At 58.8% G+C, this 21,393-nt stretch overlaps 1 protein-coding gene across 4 annotated transcripts in view; it reads right to left on the bottom strand.

Moving 5' to 3' along the window:
- The window catches only part of HELZ2 (helicase with zinc finger 2), a 30,789-nt gene extending 9,502 nt beyond the window's left edge, over positions 1-21,287 (bottom strand). The window contains exons 1-9 of one of the 4 annotated variants that reach the window (XM_084538167.1): positions 20,493-21,287; positions 10,236-11,373; positions 9,970-10,153; positions 9,491-9,598; positions 8,479-8,996; positions 7,492-8,124; positions 5,695-6,478; positions 5,177-5,252; positions 382-3,889 (exon numbers count right to left, since the gene is read on the bottom strand). In XM_084538167.1, the coding sequence (XP_084394293.1) occupies positions 382-3,889; positions 5,177-5,252; positions 5,695-6,478; positions 7,492-8,124; positions 8,479-8,996; positions 9,491-9,598; positions 9,970-10,153; positions 10,236-11,236 (6,812 nt within the window). In that variant the 5' untranslated portion in view covers positions 11,237-11,373; positions 20,493-21,287. Of the gene's footprint in view, positions 1-381; positions 3,890-5,176; positions 5,253-5,694; positions 6,479-7,491; positions 8,125-8,478; positions 8,997-9,490; positions 9,599-9,969; positions 10,154-10,235; positions 11,374-15,891; positions 15,985-16,755; positions 16,874-18,073; positions 19,092-20,492 lie in introns of those variants that run through there. The other 3 variants (XM_084538168.1, XM_084538165.1, XM_084538166.1) reach the window with 3 other exon arrangements.
- Between the last annotated feature and the right edge of the window lie 106 nt (positions 21,288-21,393).

The following is a 21,393-nucleotide window of genomic DNA, read 5'->3' on the forward strand; positions in this document are numbered from 1 at the left end:
GAGGATGACTGGAACATCAGGGAGCACATGTTTGCTCAACAAACCCTGATCCAGTGCTTCACGCTGCCTTTTATGACACGTATTGCAGCAATTCAGGAACGTAAGAAACAGATGTTCAGTGAAACCTCACCATGGCACTTTCCTCTACCTCCCCAGCCCCATCCTCGAGGTCCACCAGCAAGAAACCACCTGGAGGACAGGTGGGAGAAATGCCACCACCCCCACCAAATGGCAACGGCCCAAGGGCATGGCCGGTTGGAGCTGAGCAACGACAGATTTTTGGGCAAAGCAAAGCCTGATTGAGTCTAGGAAGGGGTCCCCTGGGAAACCATTACGCTGCACTAGCAGGCTAACTAGAGCATGAGCACAAAGCACACTTACACGTCTGGCAGCATCTTGGGTATGAGCTCCACTGTGAAGCTGGCAGAAGGCTGTGAGATTTCTGCGGGGATGTTCTCCATGGACATATAGTTGATGTAAAAATTTAAAGTCTTCTGACCAGTCCTGTCTGACTTCTCGTTGTCGTTGAATTCCTCGGTGATCCCATGAGCCACCCAGGTGTACGTGTCTGGATCGACCACAAGTTTGTTTTCTGATTTGTCCTTGTTATTCAAAGACATGTTCTGGAGGCCATGGCTAAGGCATTCCTCATCATTTTCAAGGCTCCTAACCTTCAGCCCACTTAGGCGAATGCACAGGTAACAGTGGTTAAAGTCCACCTCAATGGAGCACTCATTCAAAAAGCTTTTCTTTAGGCAGAAAGTCCCTTGCAGCTGCCCTTTGCTCGTCCTTTGCTTTGCCCAGGTGATTTTGACATCGTGAAGAACAATAGAGTCATTCTCAGCCACTGCACATGAAGCAGACTCCATGGCACTCATCGGCATCCACACCTTGCTATACTCCGCTGCATGCTTGTACTTGTCTTTGGACGGCAGGGTGGCGTACGCAGAGAAGCAGTCGATAGGCTTCTCTGTGTGCTGCAGACAGACGTCGAAACCCGGTGCCACGCACCACAGCTGCACAAAGGGCACCAGGAAGCCCCGAAAGACATCCGTGGTGAGTTGGAACTGCAGCGTGTCGCCAGCGCTCAGCTCCAGGGTGATCTCCGCATAGTGGGAGCACTCGCTCTTCTTTACCCGGCCCACCTGCCGCTTGTAGAGCTTCTTGCTCTGCTGCAGAAGAGCGGCCAGGCTCTCAAAATTCTCACTTCTGATGGCCGTGAGCATGTCCTGCCACATCTGGGTCTCGAAGAGGGTGATGCTATGGTCGTGGAGAGTGCCTGTCTGCAGCCTGTGTTCCTTCATCGTCTCCACAGAATACATCCTCCTCTTCCACGTCAGCCTAACGCTCTTCTGCTTCTGCATGAACATGGGCTGCTCTATCAGCTGAAGAGCCCTGTAGCTGATTACCTGCGGATCTGGAAGACTCTCTTTATTCAGTGGAAACAGGGCTTTAAAGTACCTGTCCATCCCTTCAATATCCACCACGAAGGCGATCTTCTGCAGGACTTGGCTCTTCAGCTGGGTGGCCATCTGCATGGAGCGGGCTCTCTTCTCGTAAATCACCGCCTTGGAATTCTTCCTGTTGAAGTCATGACAGAGAAACTCGATGTCATCAGAAGAATAGATGATGGGCTTCTTGCAGAGGACAGAATGAAGGTGCCGCTGGACCACGACGTCCATGTACCGGCGGATGGGAGAGGAAGCCCAGGTGTACGAGTCAACATGCAGGGAGTAGTGGCCCATCTTTGACAGGACAGTGGAGTTGGAGCGACTGAAATAGGAGCGGCTGAGCAGTCTCCTGAACTCCAGGACCACAGGGGCCAGCTTTGGGTGGATGTCATCAGTAACGATAAGATCTAGCATCTTATGGAGATTACATTGATGTGCAGCTGACTGTAAATGCTCCCAGATCGGGGCCAGGAGACTGAACTGCACATTTTTAGGGGACTCTGGATTAGGAGGCACAAATCTCAGGTGGTGTGAGAGATGGAGGGACAAAGGGATGATATGGCTGTACTTGTCTTTCATGACTAAAAGCTGCTGAGGGCTTGGCTCGCTCTGACACCGGAGAGGAGTGACGTTTCTGGTGTTCTCCTGGTTGGTGAGGAACTCAGCCACGAAACTGTTGAACATGATCATGAACTCCTCTATCATCTGATGGGAGCCCCTTTTACCTGGGGAGCTTTCCTCATCCAGCTGGTCATAGAAGCAATCCTCCTGCAGCCGAAACTTTCGGTGGATCCTGGAGAAGTGATAAGCCACAGCTATGCAGTCCTCCAGGGTATTGAAACAAAGGGCATCCCCACCTCCCTTGTAGTGGTTCTGAATGCAGAGCTCTGCCTCGCTGTAGGTCAGCTGCCTGTCTGACTGGATCACAGAGAGGGTGAAGATTCCCTTTATCACCATGTCGGTCTCCTTTTCTACAGTGACAAACAAAGAAATCGCATGGCGCTCTTTCTGTGGCAGGAGGCTGCAGATGTCTTCACTGATGCAGGGTGGGAACATGCACACAGGCTCCTGGTCAGGGGGGTAGTAGGTGACACCGCGCCTCTTCGCTTCCAGGTCCAAGGCACTGCCTTTGGGAATGATGCCAGCCACATCCGCGATGTGGATCCCAATCTCGTAGTGACGTCCGAGATCCCTGACGCTGACAGCATCGTCCAAATCCTTAGCACCTTCAGGGTCAACAGTGAAGGTCAGGTAACTCCGACAGTCCCTCAGATTCTCCTTGGTGAGGTTTGGTTTGCTGGAGGTGTATTTGGAAAGCTCCTTGGTAACAGCAGCTGGGTATTGCCTCTCTAAGGCATACTCCAAGTTGAGGATCTTTAAGCTTTCTTCCAAAGTCAAGGCCACACGCAAAATCGCAGTTATTATCCCCAAAGGGTAGTAAAAACCTTCCCGCCAGGAGATAATCTGGACACAGAAGATTTGGCGTCTCCTTGTGTCCTGGCTGATCTTCTCACAGCTGACCACCCTGTACTTCCCATTAACACGCCTGCGGATGGGAATGACGTTGGGTTTCTCTTTCAGGCCTGGGACAAATATTTTGGTGACGGTGGGATCGATGGGTATCATCACCCGGGGGTCAAACTCATCCATCATGCAGATGAAGGTCCGTTCGCTCTCCGCACGCTTCAGGATGCCCACCACCTTCCCCTGCGGGCGGAGGCCACCGCTGTCATCTGTGCTGTCCTTCAGGATTTCCACGAGCACTTCGTCACCAGTGAAGGCCGTCCCGCAGTGAACCCTGCCTTTGATCTGAATGGTCATGGCAGGAGAGTCGTTGAGGGTGATGGCAGAAGCCCTGTCAAACCTTTCTTTGACCAGCTCGCACCTCTTGTACACGTTGGGGTCCGTGCGCAGATATTTCTGCATCACCTGAGAGGAGAAGCTGACGTACTCCTGCCTATCTTCGCACCGGTTTGAAGTCTCAGGCTTCACATTCAGCAGCCCTTCTTCGGACACCGTCACCAGCATGTTCTTGCTCTCATCTAAGAGCTCCTGGAGGATGGGATCGTCGGGATTCAGGCTGTCGGCCTCAGAGCTCCCGGAGTCCGTGTCGCTGTCCTCGTCGTCCTGCTGCGGGCTCCTTCTCCAGCTCTCATTGTCACACGCAGCCTGCTTGATCTGCGCCATCGTCAGGTCCTCCGGGAAGGCGCTGCCCTTCTCGATGCACTCCTGGATAAAGCGCTTCCACACCTTGCTGCACTGGCCGTGGGAGCACAAGGCCACCGCATCCCCCACCGCAATGACCTGCGACTGAGCCCTGGTCATGATGGTGTTGAGCACTCGGGCTTCGTTGAAGAACTCGTGGTTGTGGGAGGCCGAGATGCGTAGGCTCTCGCTGGTGTGGACGGTGCTGATGATGATGACTCGGAACTCCCGCCCTGCACCAGAGGGGACAAGGCACAAGTCACTCAAGGGAATGCTCTCGGGGATCGCGACGGCCTCCAGGCACAAACTGGGATGGACGCCGCCGGTCACCACCACCCACACACCAGGGAGGGAAGGGCAGTGTGGAGACAGAATGGCAGAGCACAGAAGCAGCCCTGCGGGCCTGGTGGGGATGAGGACAGTGACCCTTGACAAGTGTCCCTCTACCCTCAAGGACAGTGCTGCCAGCTGATGGCGTGACAAATAACAAACAGCAAGAGGCACCCTGGTGATTTCGGAGCTGGGAAGAGAATGTAAAGAAAGGGTGTGGAGAGCAGAAACACACCCCAGGGGTCGGTTAATTCTCACCACGAGGAGTCCCAGCTGTACAGTAAAAAAAAATAATAACAATATTAAAAACATGGATGAGTCATAAACTAAGTCCTGGAGAACAAAAACAGCCCTATCTCTCTCTCATCATCCAGAGCAGCGGACTCCTCCTTCAGCAAACTGCTCTGCAGTTTTGGCTGCAGTGGGTACCCACGGGGCACGTTAGTTTCAATTCCCTTCTACTCCTGGCCTCCCCTGCTGGTATGTGGGGCTTCCTTCAAGCAATTCACATGTGCTGACGTCTCTGGGATGGCACTTCCAGGGTCTCCACCCTCCCACCAAGCAACATCCGTATGTTTGAAATGACTTGACAACTGGGTGCAGATTTAATTCAGTGTGAAATCGTATTCACAAAGGCAAGGGTGAACTCCAAGAATTACCAACCAGACGGGGATGGCAATCAGCCAGAGGATTTCCAGGAGCTCCCTCCTAGTCAGCGCCATGTGGGCCGCATGGGGAAGAGCAGGGAGCTCTGCCTGAAAGCATCCCGGGCACTCTCCCAGAGGGTATTTTGCCGTGAGACCACCCTGGGTATCTTGCAGGGAAATGCATGCATGGGCACTCACTGAGTGAGCTTTAGAGAGCCTGGTTATCTGGCGTAAGAGATGCACACAAATGCTGTATAGCAGGCACAGCAAGGAAAGGCAAACCACACTGCCTGACAGCCATGGGGAAGTGCCCATAATAAAACCCACTTCCTCCATCAGCTCAGCCCTGGGTATTTTAGCAAGGAGGACAATGTCAAGATGTTCTTCTCACCACCCAGCATCTCTTCCCCCTGCTCATTACACAGTGGCAGTAGCTGTGATTGACTTTTCTGTCCACAGATGTGACTGGAAAAGTCCTCCCTAGCACGCAGGAGACCTCAAAACACAACCACACATTATTCAACTATTGCAAAGGACAAATACCTGGCAAGTTTTCATAGTTTTCCACCATCACTTCTGGTAGGTGCTTCTTCCTCAGCTCTTGCCGTATTGCAGAAACCTGGTAAGGAACAAAGAGGCATAACTGAGCCCAGTTTCAGCTCAGGAACGTGCTCCCCCAACTCCAAGGTCCCTCACCCTTCTTAGCTGCTGGTTCCCCAACAAGGTTACTCAACAGCCATCTCACATCCTGGGCTGACTTCAGCCAGTGCTCCCAGTCTGCCCTCCAGTTAACCTGCTTAGAGGGAGCTGAAAGGCATCTTTGACTAAAACACCCCACCACAAAGCATCTCTGGTGCAGCCATCCACTGCACACTGCTTTACACAGAGAGCACCTCGAGAAAAAAGTGGTGGCATGCAAGACCCCAGGTTCCCCCTCTTTGCTAACACAAGAGATGGGTTTATCATAAGCAGAGCCCAGCGTTTATTAGGAAGGGTTTAGGGAGTAGTCAGCAGCTCATACACACTCCTCCAGCTAGGGAAAGCGTGCTTTTCCTACATACCTGTCCACCGTGGGAGACCACACAGATCTTCCTCAGATCTTGGACACCCCACTCATCTGGCCACCTCCGATAAATCTCCTCCACTTTCTCAGTCACTTGTGTTATCTCGGAAGCATTGTGCCACGAAATCAAGGACATATCCTTTTCGGCCACACCAGGAACATGGCAGAACACAAGCGGGTAGATTTTGGGGTGGGGGGGGATGTTCCCACTGGCGTGGATAGCATTGCCTTTGCCAACATAAAAGTGCTTGGAGACAAACTCAATTATGCCTGCAGTAGAACGATAATTCTCATTGAAGATGATCCTGCTCTTCATGGCCACGTCATGCTTCTCTTTCTGGTAAAACTTAAAGAGTCTGTTCAACAGGGTGTGATCTGCGGACTGTGCCTCCCCAACACAGAACAGCTTTGGGGTTATCTGCATGTGGTCCCCAGCGAGGACGATCCGGGTCCCAAGAGTGGCATACGAGAGTGGGATCAAAGCTTCACACTCCAGCATCTGAGCGGCCTCGTCGATCATGATGTGGGTGAAGTAACCCGGGGCGACCTTCAAGTTCTTGGATAACATGGAGGTGGTAATAATTATGCGGTGCCTGTTGATATCTGTCTGCGTGGGGTGCCGGAAGGAGCGCTGGTTTTCCGAGAGGCAGCAGTACTTCTGAATGATGGGGTCGGTCCCGGCGACGGAACGGTCAGTGGATATAATCCTCAGGGGAACATCCTGCAGACGCCCGTTGATCACGTAGCTGTGGAAATACTCCCGGATATAGATGTCAGCAGCGCTGGAGGGGAACAAAGGTGGAAACTATCAAGGGACTGTAAGTGGTGCTCCCAGTGCTGTGACCATTATCCCAGTCTTCTCTTATCATCCACCCACCAGCAGCCAAACCCTCCCCAAGCTGTGGCTGACAACACACCCTTCACAAGAGATAACCATGTATGTGCAAAGAAGCTGGTGTTTACTCAGCCACCAAGTCCACGCATATTTTGAGAATATGGTTCAAAGTATGATTTGATACACGAGACCAGGGCATCAATCAATGCTGATATGGAGAAATCATTTCAAATGCAACGTGCCCAGCTAAATCTGTGGCCCTGCTTCTCCCTGGAACCAAATCACACAGCCGTGAGCTGGCACACCTCTCCTCTGCTGACCTCCCGGCATCCCCAGCCCAGGCGGATGATGCAAGATCTGCACAAAAGTAGTTTCAGGGCGAGCAGGCAGCCTGAAACAGGCTAAGATTAGAAGTCATACATTTATTATACATTGCAAACTAAGGCAGTAACAGCCTGCAGGATTGGACGTGGACACTTCTCAGCATAACTGCGCTAATTTTAACAAGCTTGGCCTGGATTCTCTCGAGGCAGACTCAACAGCAGTCAGACCAGATCCTGCATTTCCCTTTCCCCATACTCCCCATGGAAAAGTCAAAACAATGACATATGCATAGAGCCTTCAAGGGCTCCACTCCATCTCTTCCAGTACACATTCAAGGCTAGAAATAATGCTCTCTCCATCCCCACTTCGTAATGGAGCAGGAATATGCTACCTCTTCCGCCAACACTTCCACCCGTGCCAGGCTTCTTCCTAGCAGGAGTGCCAGAGCAGTTTAAGACATATTAAACGCAAATGAATTATTTATTTAAACAAGTAATTGAGACGCATACTTAAAAAAGGCCAGCTCAGCTCCCTCTCGTGGACTCTGGCTCCCTCTCATCACACGAGGCAAGCACTGGCCCAGTGCAGGAGCCTGGCCCACGACTCTGGCTGCCTTTTCCCTCGTCCCCTGCTAACCTGTTGGTGTGGGTGCAGATCAGCACCCGCGTGTTGGGCTGCCTGATGATCTCCAGGGTGGCCATGGCCAACGTGAACGTCTTCCCCGTGCCGAAAGGTCCGTAGATGAGAAGAGGTGGGACCTGCCGGCTGCTGGTTACCTGGCCAGTGATGAAGGAGATGGCCAGTTTCTGTTTGCTGTTCCCTTCCTGTGGTTGTCTGAGGCAGTAGGGGATAGTGCAACTGGCGACATCAGGTAGGACCAGCCTCTCATCCAGCAGGCTGTCGACAGCCTGATGCCACTGCCGGAACAGCAGCTGGTCAATTTGGAACTGGATCTCCACGTTGAGGGAGGTTTTTGGCTTCAAGTTCAGCTCTGAGCAGCAACTCTTTGGTATCTGTAGCCAGATAGTGTTCTCCGTGGTGGCTTTATTGCACACGCCAACCTCGTAAACCCGATTGTCTACAGGTGGGTCGAGTGCCAGGAAAGCGGTGGGCACGGACCTGTTCAGCAGATACCCCTCATCTGTGTCCGGCGAGAGGTTATACGGGGTAGGCACTTTAGCAAACAGCTCACCAGGCGGGGCAAACTCCATCCCCACAGAGAGGCTTTCGATCATGTTGCTCAGCGAGATGAGGACCCGCAGGCTGAGTCTGAAAGGAGGAAAGAAACGAATTAACAGAGAACCAACTCGTCACTTCCTTCATCAGCAACTGCCCTCCCCTCTGCAAAGGGGGGATTGTCACCTACACCCTGAGCACAGGGACAGGAACTGTGCTTTGAGCTGATCCACAGCCACAGGACACGACACAGCCCTTCCCCTCGTATCACTGCCCAGCAAGCCCTCTCGCTTTCCTTTTTTTTTTGGAGGGTTTCACAGGAGCCCGAGGACCCAACCCAGAAGAGACAGGGACTTCACCAGCAGCACGGCCCCAAGGACGGGGCTAGCAATGGGTGCACGGTCCACAGCTAGGAGGAACCCGTTTGGCTCCACGCCTGGCACTTACTTGGCAATCAGAGCCTGTTCGGCTTCTTCCTCACAGAAGAGGAAGCTGTGCATCCTCTCGCGGTAGTTGAGCCGGGTGATGGCAGCGTTCACACCGCCCTCAGGCCGGTAGTCCAGTGAGAGCGCCGCAGGTTTGTATTTGGCCAGCAGAACCACGTCTTCACTCGACCTTGGCACGCTGTGAACGATGATCCGGTTGCCTCGGTCCCACCGCACGAAGTCGACGGGGCGGCTGGTGGTGGCGGGGACGTGCTGGGGGCCATCGCGCCGGCCCACCTTCACCTTGATCTTCTGCAGGAGGACGGGGCGGCTGCCGAAGTCGAACACCACCCACTGCTCGAAGACGCCCAGCGTGCAGCATTCCACGGAGACCTCCACCAGCGCCGTGGGCGGCGAGGTGGGCAGCGTGGCCACGTGCTCCCCGCGGAGGTAGTGGAGGCCCCGTGCCAGCCCGTTCCCCGAGAGGTAGAAGTTGGCTCCTGGATCCCGTTTCAGCAGTGCCACGTGCTGCAGGGGCATCTGCCGGGTGAGGAGACAGGGGCACGGTGAGGGAGACCCAAGGCATGAGCTCGAGGTGCTACTGAAAGCTGCTGCAGGAGCCGAGTGCCACCCTGGACCCAGTGTTCCTGAAATTCTCCTGAAAGGAGCTTATTCCTCGTGCAACTCCAGAGCAATTTCTTTAAGCTTTTAAGAACCTTTTTTTTAGTTTTATAGAGTGTCTGCTGTAAGCTCAGCAGAGGGGAATTAGACCTGGCCTCTTGCTCCCAATGCCCACACAAAATTCAGGGCAGGAAGGTGGCTGAACGTTGTTATTTGTGATGAGAAGCAGGAAGCGCTGAGAGCAGCCAGGTGCACACCAGCCCCGCTGCAGGAGACACGGTGGCTGCACAGCCACTGCCAAATACCCGACGCACATCCCCTCTCAGACACCCCCAGATTCCTGTCCTGGAGCCGAGAGTCTCCTGCAGGGGTGGGCAGGCTCTCAGCCTCCTGTCACGCAGAGGTGGGCTTACCTGGGAGTGGACCCTGAACTTCCACTGGTGTTTAAACCGTTTGTCCTCCGACTGCACGTGCAGGGGCTGCGGACACACAACCGTAACGCCCTCGACGTACTCAGACATCTGCAGGAGAGGCACAAGAGGGGAGGGGGATGAAGGCAATAACCCAGGGACAGGCTCCAGCACTGCTGCTCAGCGTTCCCGTGCAGCACCCTTGGGAAATAAAATGTCCCAGGGCAGAGCAGCGTGGTCAGGTACCTGGAGCAAGCTCAGGTGCTCAGGCTGCCTCAAAAGGGGAGAAGAAGCAGGGATGCTACAATGGTTGGACTTGATCTTAGAGGTCTTTTCCAACCTGAATGATTCTATGATCCCCCTCTGCATCTTGCCCAACTCTGGCGATGAGACTGTTGGAGGCCGTGGGCTCCCTTCCCAAGCTCAGAAAACACACCAGGCTACCACAAACCAACGCTCCCACCCTGCCGCCCATGACTTACAATCAACACCTCGTTGGAGCACGCCCGATACTCAGCGATCAGCCGGTCCTGGTAGGACAAAAGCCCTTCCTTCATGGCCTGCTTCTTTTTCTTGGCGGCAAACTTCACCCTCTGGATCCACTCCTGCAGCTCCTCCATGGAGTGCGCCTTGGTGCAGCTGCTCCCCATTTCGCACACCTCCGCTCTGTCGGGAGAGAGCCGTCCCAGGTGCTGCCCGTGCCCGTTGCCCGCGGCCACCCTGCCCCGGTGCCGGCACGGCACCTTACCTGCTGCACAGCGTGAAGTTCTTCAGCACGAGCGGCGGCGCACGGTGGACCCACTGGACGGAGGTGTCGACCGAGAGCATCTGCATGTGCTCGACGGAGGAGCAGTGGTTCTCGAAGCTCTCCTGCGAGCTGAAGGTCACCAGGCAGACCCGGCAGTAGAAGCTCACCGGCGTGGGTGCCGCCGGCTTGCCGTTTTCGGCACACAGCCCCCCTGCCAGCAGCAGGTCGGAGCGCAGCAGGCCCTGCTCCCTCTCGGCCTGCCAGACGGCCATCTCCACGTCGCTGTGCGCGAACTGGCACCGCTGTATGCTGTGCCGGCAGGGCTGCCCCTTGGAGACGAAGCAGCAGTAGTTGAGGACCGGCATGAACTCGGGGCAGGGGCGGATGGCGATGTACTGCTTCTTCAGCCGGCTGTCAGACACCACGTGCACCAGCAGCGGGTCCCAGTTGCGGTGGAACTCGCAGAGCAACGCCTGGCCGCCCGCTGAGATGCGCTGGGGGCAGCCGAAGAAGCACTTCTTGCAGATCTCCTGGAACTGGCCCCCAAACTCGCTCAGGATCTCGCCGGCGGCTGTGGCCGTGGCGGGGAGGTGAGCGGCAGAGCAGCCCCCCAGCTGCGCCTGCAGCACCGCCGCCTTCAGCTGCCGCCTCTCCAGCTGCTGCTCCTTCTCGAAGTTCCACACCATGGCCTCCTCCGGGCTCCAGGCGAACGTGCACTGGTTCCCGTGCTTGCTGCAGCCCAAGCCCACCCTGTAGTACCTGCAGACGGCGTAGCGGGCTGGGTTGGGGAATCCTGGCCGCCTCGATATCTTCCTCCAGGCTGTGCTGTGCCGGCTTCGGCAGCGGGCCAGGAGGATCTCGTACATGCACTTGTGCTCCACCTGCCGCAGCTGGTAGGTGATCTCATTCTCCTTCACGCTGCACTTGGAGCACACCAGGAGCAGCTCCACCTGCCGCTGGAGGGTGCCCAGCGGCACCGCGGGACCGTTCGCCGTGGGCATTTTCAGCGGTGGCTGTGCAGAGCGAGGTGACTCCAGGGAAGTTTCTAAAAAGTAATGCGGGGCGGAGGAGGTGCCATGGAGCCGCTGTGTCCTAGCTCGCTATATACCTGCCGGCCATCGGTGCGAGTTCCCAGAGCCTGACAAAGAAACAAGCAACGAGAGACTTAGCAGCAAGCATTAGCTGGTCTCTCTGCTGCACGTGAGCTGAGGCATCAAAACAAAGCCTCCTGCGACTAGCCAGGAGCCTCAGCCTGCAGCAAAACTCAGCCGGAGCCGTGCTCGCCCCCAGCACCCAAACGCTTGGGGTCTGCTCCTGACTTGCTCGGTGGCTGAGTGGGTCCTGGAGGACCACATCCCATAAGGGGAGGCTGCTGAGCTGCAGGGCACCAGGAGGCTGAGCACAATCCTCAGCGTGCTGCAGGCTGCAGACCTTCATCCTGTCCTGCACAGGGCAGGGGAGCTGCTTGTGGCAGAAGCTGTCCCAGAGGGTGGAAGGCACGGCACAGCACGGCAGGGCTCGGCTTGGAAGGGTCCCTCCAGCGGCCACTGACCTCCCAGAGCAGAGCCCAGCAATCTGACTTCCTCTTCCCTCTCCCAACACCTCCCCCATCTCCGCTTCCTCCCTGCAGCTTTCTCTTTCTTTTCCCTGCTCTCTTCCCCCTGGGTCATGCTGGGGCACGGCAGGGCAGCCCCACCACCGTGCCGAGCGGCAGAACCCCCCGGCCTAGCCCCCAGCCCTCCTCCCCGTGGCGCACGAGATTAATTGGGATTAATCAACACAGCGACCGCCCTCCTTCCTCCCTGGCTCCAGCAGCCAAGGCCAGGAGCTGCTGGGCATGCTGGAGCGGGGAGCTCTCCGGCATCTCGTCCCGTAAACATCCGGCTCCAGATGTGGGGACGGTGACTCAGTGCTCCGAGCCGTCCCCGTGCCATGGGCGAGAGCATCTGCGAGCAGTTTCCTGGGTAACCAGGGGCAGGGAGCATCCCTGGAAATGCTGCTGCGGGGTTTCGGGGGGTGTGCAGGCGCCGGGGTTGGCTGGGTTGAGATGCTCGGGGCACAGGGTGCGCTGCCAAGCAGAGCCACCAGCCTCGTGCTGAGCGTCTGCCTCGGGAACCCAACCCACAGCCACAAAGGAGCAGAGGAAGAACTGTATTTACGGCTGAGGTCCGACAAACAGCAGAGCAGGGCTCAAAACTTTGTGCAGCTTCTGCTTAAATCCTTTTCACCGAGATTCCTTTGCCTCCCTCTGGGCGAAGGGGATGCGGGACAGCGAGGTGCAGCCAGCTGGGTGCTGGTGCTGCCACTTGGGCTGGGATTGTGGGCAGCAAAACCCCAAGCAGGGACGGCAGCGACCAGAGCATCACCGTGCACCATCAGGGAGCAACCAGCATCACATCCCCGTGCCAGCAGGAATAAATCACCTCCTCCTACTTCTCCGCCACGCATCGGGCTGGGCACACACCCGGTGGATACACACGAGCCCTGTTTATCTCCCCAGGTCTGGCAGCAAGCCCGGCTCCATGCACCGCTGCCACTTGCTGTTTCCCTAAACTGCGAAGCTCCCCACCCCAAAAAAAAAAAAAAACCAGCAGCACCGGCTGTTTCCCCCATGGACTCGTTCACTGTGTCGTGCCACCAGTTCCCCTTACCGGGAGCTAAATCCCTCCCAGCTCATCACTGCCGGGTTGTTTTGAAGCCTTTGTACTCCGTGCAGGGTGGGAGCCCCCACTTAGAAGGCTGTGGGAGTTTACAGCAGGACCCACAGCATGGTCCTGCCCTGGCTCTGCCTGGCCTCATCTCCCCAAACTGACCAAACCTACAGAATCTGTAGGGACCTCACGGGACCTGCTCACACAGCACCACCCGTGCACTGCGCCCTGAGGATACCCAGCCTCAATAAAAGAGCACCTATAAGCAATAAAGGGGCAGGAGGTGAAGTGGGGCAGCTGTGTGTCCTGCCCGGGGGCACAAAGTGATGCTGAACCCCAATAAGACAGCGAGGGCAGCGCTGCCATGGGGCTGCAGGTGCTGAGCCAACCGCTGCGGGCTCAGCTCGCTGCAGGGACTTTGCAGAGGGTCTGGCGAGCACGGGAACTGGTCAAGAGCATGTTCCTGAGCCTGCCGGGATCAGGGCTAACATCCGTGGCTTTTGGCCCACTTTGGTTTCCCTCTGATAGCAGTATCACCTTCCTTCCTCTGGAAGCAAATCCTCGGGGGGTGGGGGGGAAGCGCTCGCGTCCAGGCTTTGTGCAACATCTGGCATGGAGGAGACTCGGTCACGGGCGAGAACTCCAAAAGAGCTCAGTGACACAAAATCGAGCGGCTGAAACCTGATCGCTGGCTCTCAGCTCGGTCAGGGCAGCGCAGGAGGAGCGCACACCCCCAGCAGCTGAGCCCAGCAGGGAGCAGGACGAGGTCCTGCAGCGCTGCAACGACTCCGACACCGACCCGCTCCGTGAAGCAGTTTAGGAACTACTAATAAAGAGCGCACGGGGAAGCCGGGGCGTTACTGGAATTCATGCCAAAGGCAGGACATCCCAGCTTAAAAAAAGCCACGAGGGAGTATTCTGGCTTTAAAGGGTCAATTCTGCTGCTGTTTATTTTTTTAACAAAGTGTTTGATTTTCAGCAAGCTCTTGGAACAAGCTCCCTGTCCGGGTCTGTAAGTAGGAGGGAAGAGGAAAGGGAAGTGCATCCCCCTCTTAAAGTCTCCGTGGATCACCAGCATTAAAGCCAATTCAAAGCTTTTTCATCTCCACGACCACCTTACAGCAGAACAGGGAGGAGGAGAAAAGAAAAGAAAAAAAAGCAACAGGAGCTTTTGAAATCCAAAAGCTGGTGGAGGAGAGATGTGTGGCACAAGGAAGTTCAAGGAAGCTGCCCCACAAACCAGCCTTCCTGCTGACAATAAAACTCTGATGTCAACAGGGCAAAATCCACGTGGCCTCGAGGATGGTGGCAGCTGATCAGGAGGAACAGATACCTGCGAGCCACAGACCGCAATTTGCAAGTCGGATTTTGTACATTTTCCAAACACCCCTTCTTTGCACGAGCCCCGAAAAGCACAAACTGGGGTTTAAAGCCACTTGCGACCCGCTGATGGGCGAAACGAGTCGCTCGAATGGCATGGACTGGTACACACCTGCTCTGGAGCCCAGCTCCACCAGGACCATCTGCCTCTCTCCCAGTTCCTCACACCCTCAGCTCCACGAGCACCCTCTGCCCAGCACCGCTCTGACCTCTGAAAACCAAAGCGAAGCACGCCACCGCCTCGCCAAAAACATTTCCTCCATGCTCAGGAAGAAAAACACTTTGGGTCAGGGCTAGGGCTCGCTGCATCCGAGCATCATCTCCTGCCCTCGGCGGCCGCCTCGCAGGGCTGTGCTGACGCGCAGGGTAATCACATTTCCCTGGGCATGGTGAGCAGAAGCGCGGCCGCCTGCCTGGCTGCAGCAGAGGAACGCTCAGCGTGCCCGCGCCGCTGGTCCTGCTCGCACCCGGAGCAGAGCTGGGGGAGGAGGGCGGCTTTTTTGTCAGATCTCGCCTCAATTAATTATTGACAGGAAATTAGGCAACCCATCACACTGGCGTGAGCCAAGTGCCCCTCGGTCGCAGCAAGCAGGGTGGCTCAGAGTGCCAGGACTGCCCCCTGCATCTCCCCACTGCCAGTGGACATGCGCGCCTCAGGGGACTCTGGTCCTGCACCCCGGTCATCTGTCCCAGCCAAGGTTTGGGCACCCCAGGACTTTGTCTTCACAGCTGAGGATGCTCCGAGGAGCAGGGCGAGATCTGTGCAGCATCTCCAAGCACCCCACAAGCGGGTGGCACAGCCGGGCCACTGGGAAGGGTTTGCACCGGTGCTGCCCCACAGGTGCTGCTCCGTGCCGCTCGCTTCCCCATCCACCTGCGCTTATCCTCGCAGCGACAGCGGGCTGCCCCCTCCCCTGCATTTCCCTCCTGAGCAAATCCAACTTTTGGAGCAGCAAATCTCCTTTTCCCGGCCACTTTCACCACGCCAATTCCCTCCGCGTCCCAAAGAGCCGGGGGGGATGGAGGGCCGGCACGCTTCTCCCAGGGGGGAGCCCCCGGGGTGCGCACAGCCCCTCGCACGCCGGGGCACGGTTGCACGGAGCCCTCGGGCACCTGCAGCCGCAGCCACCGCGTTTGCCTTAACCAAACAGGAAAAGTTCACCGCGAGCTGCAGACCACATCCCCGAAGCTCAGAAGCTCCAGCGGAGAGGAACCGGGGGGCTGCTGCCGGGGGTGGGGGCACGCAGCGTGCCCCTGCCAGCCCAGCTGATCCCTGCCACCCCCGGCCAGGACTTTGCACCCCAAAAACCGCACCTTGACCACCATCCCCTCCTCTCCCCCGGGGCTCCCGCACGGGCAGGGAGATGCTGCGAGCTCGGGGAGCCGGAGTGGGGGGGCTGCGCACCCTGCATCGCCCCCACGAGCACCCCCGGAGCACCCCAGGGCCCCCCTGCGCCCGGCATCTCCCCAGCGCGCACCCAGCCCCGCGCTGCGTGCCAAAGGGATCCCGCAGCACCAAGCGCACCCCGTGCCCCCCCCGGCACCCCCAGCACCTCGGGGTGCCCCCCAGCATCCCGGGGCACCCCGCAGAGCCCCCGCTCCCCCCAACCCAGCGTCGCTCTCACCGCTGCCGCGGCCGGGGATGGTGGGGGGGAGCCCGGGGCGGCAGCCCTGCGCTCGGGGCTCCCCGCCGCCGGCGCTGGTTTCGTTTCTGGGGCCTCCCCGCATTCAAAGAGGGGCCGGACTTCGCGGAAATTGCATCACGGCCGCCCCGCCCCGCCCCTCCCGCCGGCACCGGGGGGGAGCCGGCACCGGCACCGGAGCGGGGGGAGCCGGCGGCGCCCGGAGGCAGCGGGGCGCGGGGAGCCGGCGGCACCCGGGGGGGATGCGCCGGCACCGGGGAAGGATGTATCGGCACCGGGGGTGCATGCACAAGCACCGGGGGGGCATGCACAAGCACCGGGGGGGGATGCACCGGCACCGGGGAGCATGCACAAGCACCAGGGGGGGATGCACAAGCACCGAGGGGGGATGCACAAGCACCGGGGTTCATGCACAAGCACCGGGGGGGGATGTACAAGCACCGGAGGGGGATGCACCGGCACTGGGGGGCATGCACAGGCACCGGGGTTCATGCACAAGCACTGGAGGGGGATGCACAGGCACGAGGGGTCATGCACAAGCACCGGGGGTCATGCACAGGCACCGGGGGGGGGATGCACAGGCACCGGGGGGGGGTACCGCAAGGCGCTGCCTGCACGGGACACCGAACAGGAGGGGAGCGCCCGGCCCGGCCCCGCTCCCTCTGCACCCCCGGGAACCGGGCTGCTGTGTCTGTCTGTCTGTGTGTCTGTCCGTCTGTCTGTCTGTGTGTCCCGCTCCCAGTCCCCGTCCCCCTGTCAAAGCCCCCCGTCCCTCCTCCTGCACCCCGGGGGCTGCTCCCGGCCGCCAGCCCCCCCCCCTCCTCGGTTGCCCCGGCCGCAGCTCACCGGGTCCAGCAGCCGCTCCGCGCCCCGCAAACAGCGAGGGACAGGCGGGGGTCGTGCAGGGGTGGCCCCGGTCCCCAGCCCGGCGAAGGTTTGCCAGGAGGGAACCCGACGGCCTCTGTTTTTAAAGGGCTTCCGGGAGGGGCAGGGCTCGTTGGTTTCCTTTCTGTTCATCATCCCGGCAGTTTCATTTTCCATTCCTTTCCCTGCCTGGAGAGGTGCACCCAGCTACAGGAAGTTCAACCTCGAGCCAAAAAAAAAGAATCCAGCCCCAGAAGCGAGCGCGCTCGGAGCTGAGGATGGGATCGTTGGCTCTGTGCAACGCGGTGGCTGCGCCAGCACCTGGGGCAGCAAGAGCCCAGGGCACCATCACCTGGACCTCAGCACCTGCAGTGCAAGGGCTGCTCGGCTTTCCAGCCTTCCCCATCCCAGTTTTGCCCCTTCCCAGCTCCCTCGCAGCTCTCCCAGCCGAGCCAAAGCAGTTCAGGACGTCCGCAACCCAGCTGGGGCAGCATCCTCCCGCTGCACCATTGGGTGCTGCCAAAAGTCAGCAGCAGCCTGCACGGGTAACCGGCGAGCACAGCCTGCCCTGCTGACCCTGCTGACACCCCAAAACCACACAGACCCCATGGAAAGGCCAAGGAGGGCCCCCCAGGAGGCTGCCCCAGAGACAGCCCCCCTCCAGCCTCACCAGCCTGGGCAAGGGGCTTCAGGGAGCACCGGCTGTTGCGTGCAGGACAACGTGGCCGAGCCCCAGCCCCGGCTTCCCCAGCTAATAAAATGAGCTCTGTGCCAACACCCAGCACGTTCTGGAAAGCAGCTGGGCAGAACGAGCACGCCCCAGATGTGAGGGGCTGTAAAAGATTGCAGGCATGGGAGGGCGAGGCTCAGAGGTGGCAGCGGTGGTGTTAAAGCCGGCCGTCACGGGCTGTGCATCGTGCCCGGTGCCTGCACTGCAGCTGGTGCCACGCAGGTGCCCAGATGCGAGCTCTCATGGTGAGGGGAAGAGGGGAGCTTCCTCAGAACGAGCAGGAGCTGGAAATGCAAAGGAGCCCACAGCCAGCCCGCTGCACTGGCGGCAGAGCAGATGGAGAAGGAGGGGCAGAGGCTGTTTTCTGGAGTGTTTGTCAACACGGGAAGGAGAAGGAGGAGGTGGAGGAGGAGGAGGAGCTGTGCTTTCTGCTTTCTGCTTTCTGGCCTTGTGTGGTCGCACCCTGGGTACCTTGGAGGGAGCCCCAGCCTGGCCAGGAGTCCCAAACCCACAGCACTGGAGGGAAAGAGGCTCTCACACTGGGGATGGGGGCAGTGGAGAGATCCTTACCCAAGCAACGGGTCCTGGGGTCAGCTGGCCACCTGCAGGCAGCAGAGATGCCTCGTCCTTGTGCCAAAACCCAGTCACCACCAGACCCACGGCGCGATTGCTGCTGGCAGTGGGGCCACAGCTACGGGGCCAGGCTCTGCTCTGCGCATCCCCAGCAAAGAGCAGGGCTCAGGTGGCAGCAGGAGAGAGCCCTGGGAGCCGAGAAAGGCATCAGTCCCCATCCCAGGGGGGCTGCGCTGCCTGTGGGCACGACTCCTCTGCCTCCCTGCAGCACTTGGCTGTCACTGCCCGGCACGTGGCGAGCTCCAGGCACTCCCCCAGGCGTTATCGCCAGCGAGGAAACAGCAAAACCCCAACAACTCCCCTGCAAGATGCCACAGCCCAGACAGACCGTGGCAGGCTCAGCCAGGCAGGGCTGGCTGCGCTCTGAGCTCTCTTTCTGTTCCAGGTGGGCTCTTTGGAGGTTTGGCTTGAGCTGATTTTACAGGTGAGATCCACAGAGCCGCAGCTCCGGGAGCCACGGCAAGGAGAAAGCGGCTTTCACGGCCTTACAAAGCTTCTGGTCCCGCTCAGCATGCATAAAGAGGGGACAGAAAAGCAGCAGAACCCCAGAGGAGCAGCCGGCGTTTGGCCGTTACCTAACATCAGCCCGGCGGAGGGGAGGGAGCACAAAGCTGCGTCACCGCATCAGCAGGGAGAGGGCGAGGGGAGAGCGAAACCAAGCGTTTGCTGATTTCAGACAAACAAACCCAGCCGTAAGACCCGACTTTCGCTTTCCGTTCCTCTCAGCAGCTCCGCAGCGCTTCCAGGGGAAGCTGCTTGGGGGGGGGAATTGGCTCGTCCACAGCCCCCACCACAGCCAGGAGCCTCCCTCCCGCCCCGGGCTCGCTGCTTTTGTGCTCATTGCAGCTGCTGGGGGCCAAGCTCCAGCCTTGGGGGGCCTCAGAGGGGCTGGAGCATCTCCTGAGCCTGCAGCTCCTGTGGCAGCACGGAGGTGCCCGGGGACTGCAGAGGGGCTCGGGGGTCCCCCGGGAGCCGGGCAGGAGCGGGCTCAGCTCTGTGTGCTCACACCAGGAGGAGAAAAAGACCCAGCGACCGTGCGTGGGTCACCCGCAGCCCTTGGCGAGGTCGGCCCCAGAGGCGAGCCCTGAGCTCCTGCAGCAGCGCAGCACCCAGGGTGGCTCCCCCCAAAACACCCAGGCAGGGAAGGGGACGTGACCGAGCACCCAGCGGGGACGGGGAGCGCAGCACCGGCAGCGTGGGGCTGGCAGAACGGGTGGCTCTGCCCAGCTGGTGGGGGGGCTGCCCCTCATGGATTCACCCCCATGCTGTGCTTTTGGGGCACAGGAACCCTGGAGCAGCCCCAGAAACCCCCCCAGCTGTGATGAAGAGCCCAAAGGCGAGGGCAGGAGGCAGGGACTGCAGCGGAGGAGGCGACCTCGGTGCCACCCGCGGTGCTTGCCCCCAAGACACACTCCCACGGGGGACAGTTTGCTCCTGCGGCTGCAAACGGGGCTGAAGAACCAGGAGAGGAACAAGCCCCCCGTGTGTTCCCCACTGCCAGGGTGCATTGCTCCAGTCCCAGCGGCTGCATCCTCGCTGCAGCCAGCCCACGGCCGATGACCCGCACGCCGTAACCACTTGTTTTAACACCTTTATGTGCATTGCCATAGACAGCTCGCCCTTGCTTCTACTTCTCAAGTCCCAAACCCAGCCCTATCGCAGCTCACCAGGGCTGTCACTGCCCGGCACGTGGCAAGCTCCAGGCACTCCCCCAGGTGTTATCGCCAGCGAGGAAACAGCAAAACCCCAACAACTCCCCTGCAAGATGCCACAGCCTGGGCAGACCGTGGCAGGCTCAGCCAGGCAGGGCTGGCTGCGCTCTGAGCTCTCTTTCTGTTCCAGGTGGGCTCTTTGGAGGTTTGGCTTGAGCTGATTTTACAGGTGAGATCCACAGAGCCGCAGCTCCGGGAGCCACGGCAAGGAGAAAGCGGCTTTCACAGCCTTACAAAGCTTCTGGTCCTGCTCGGCGTGCATAAAGAGGGGACGGGAAAGCAGCAGAACCCCAGAGGAGCAGCCAGCCCCTTTCGGGGATGGGGCTCTGCTGCTGCAGGACGGGCACACACCTCGCTGAGAACAGGGTCGTGGACTGTTCTCCTGGGGATGATGTCCAAGGCTCGCTGCCCCCTCAGGTTCTCCCTTTCCAACACCCCGAGCTGACCCCTTCAAACCACGTCCCCAAGCCCATGGGATCGCACGAGGCAGCGGCGGCTGCAGGACCCTCATCCTGCTGCACCCTGGCCCCGTGCCACAGGGGCAGGAGGAGCCGAGGGTTATTGCACCTCTCCGTTCCTCTCTGGTGTGACACGCTGAGGCTGTCCCAAGTACAAAGATAGCCAGAAAGCAATTAGTGCCGTACCTTAATGACAGGCAGCCCTGGAAGGGAAAAGCCTCTGATTAGGAGGGACGTGGCAGCTCCTGGAGCTGCGGCCCCGGGTTCAGGCTCAGCTGAAAGTGAACAGAAGCTGATGCCATCAAGGGATGAACAACTCCTCCTCATGGTCGCCTGCCCTAACTCCTGCAAACAGCTCGGTGAGCTCGCTGCTATCAGGCAGAGCACACGGGGCGCCGAGCAGAGCTGGAGCCGTGCCACACACAGGGCGGCACGTGGCCTGTCCCAGCGTAACGCCCCAAGAGCAACAAAAGCAGAAAGGGCTCAGCACAACTAACCAGCTGCCTGCTGTGTTATCACCTGAAAATTAAGGCTGGTGCTTCAGGTGGGACATTGCTGGTGCAGGAGCATGGTCTGTGTCAGGGCAGCAGGCACACAGGGTCAGATTCGCTGCTGGAATCAGAGGTGGCAGCGGGAAACATCAGGTTGGGGACTCAGGAGGTGCAAACAAACCCCAGGAAAACACCCGGCCGCAACTGCTTGGGTGCCTGCACCAGTGGCTTCTCCCCCCAGCACCAGGAGCCCCTCTCCCACTCCACACCGCTGTTCATGCCTTCCTTTAACAAACCTGTGAGGTTTTTCCTCGAGCTTCACACCTCTCGGTGTTTTACCACACCAACACACCCCGATAGAGCCAGACCCACAGCGCACAGCCCTTATCTGTCCCAGGATCACAGCCCCCAGCCGCTCAGAGGAAAACCACTGCACAACCCCAATCAGCTCCTTCAACACCCAGACATCACCCTGTGCCCACACTGCTCAAAGGATCCGGAGCAGCTCTTTGCCCCGGCGAGCACACAGCAAACACGCGTGGCTATTTGGTTTCACTTCATTCAGCGTGTGCCTGCCCTGGTTTGCAACCCTCGCC

The sequence above is a fragment of the Aythya ferina genome, assembly GCF_964211825.1.
Source record: "Aythya ferina genome assembly, chromosome: 16".
Taxonomy (NCBI): domain Eukaryota; kingdom Metazoa; phylum Chordata; class Aves; order Anseriformes; family Anatidae; genus Aythya; species Aythya ferina.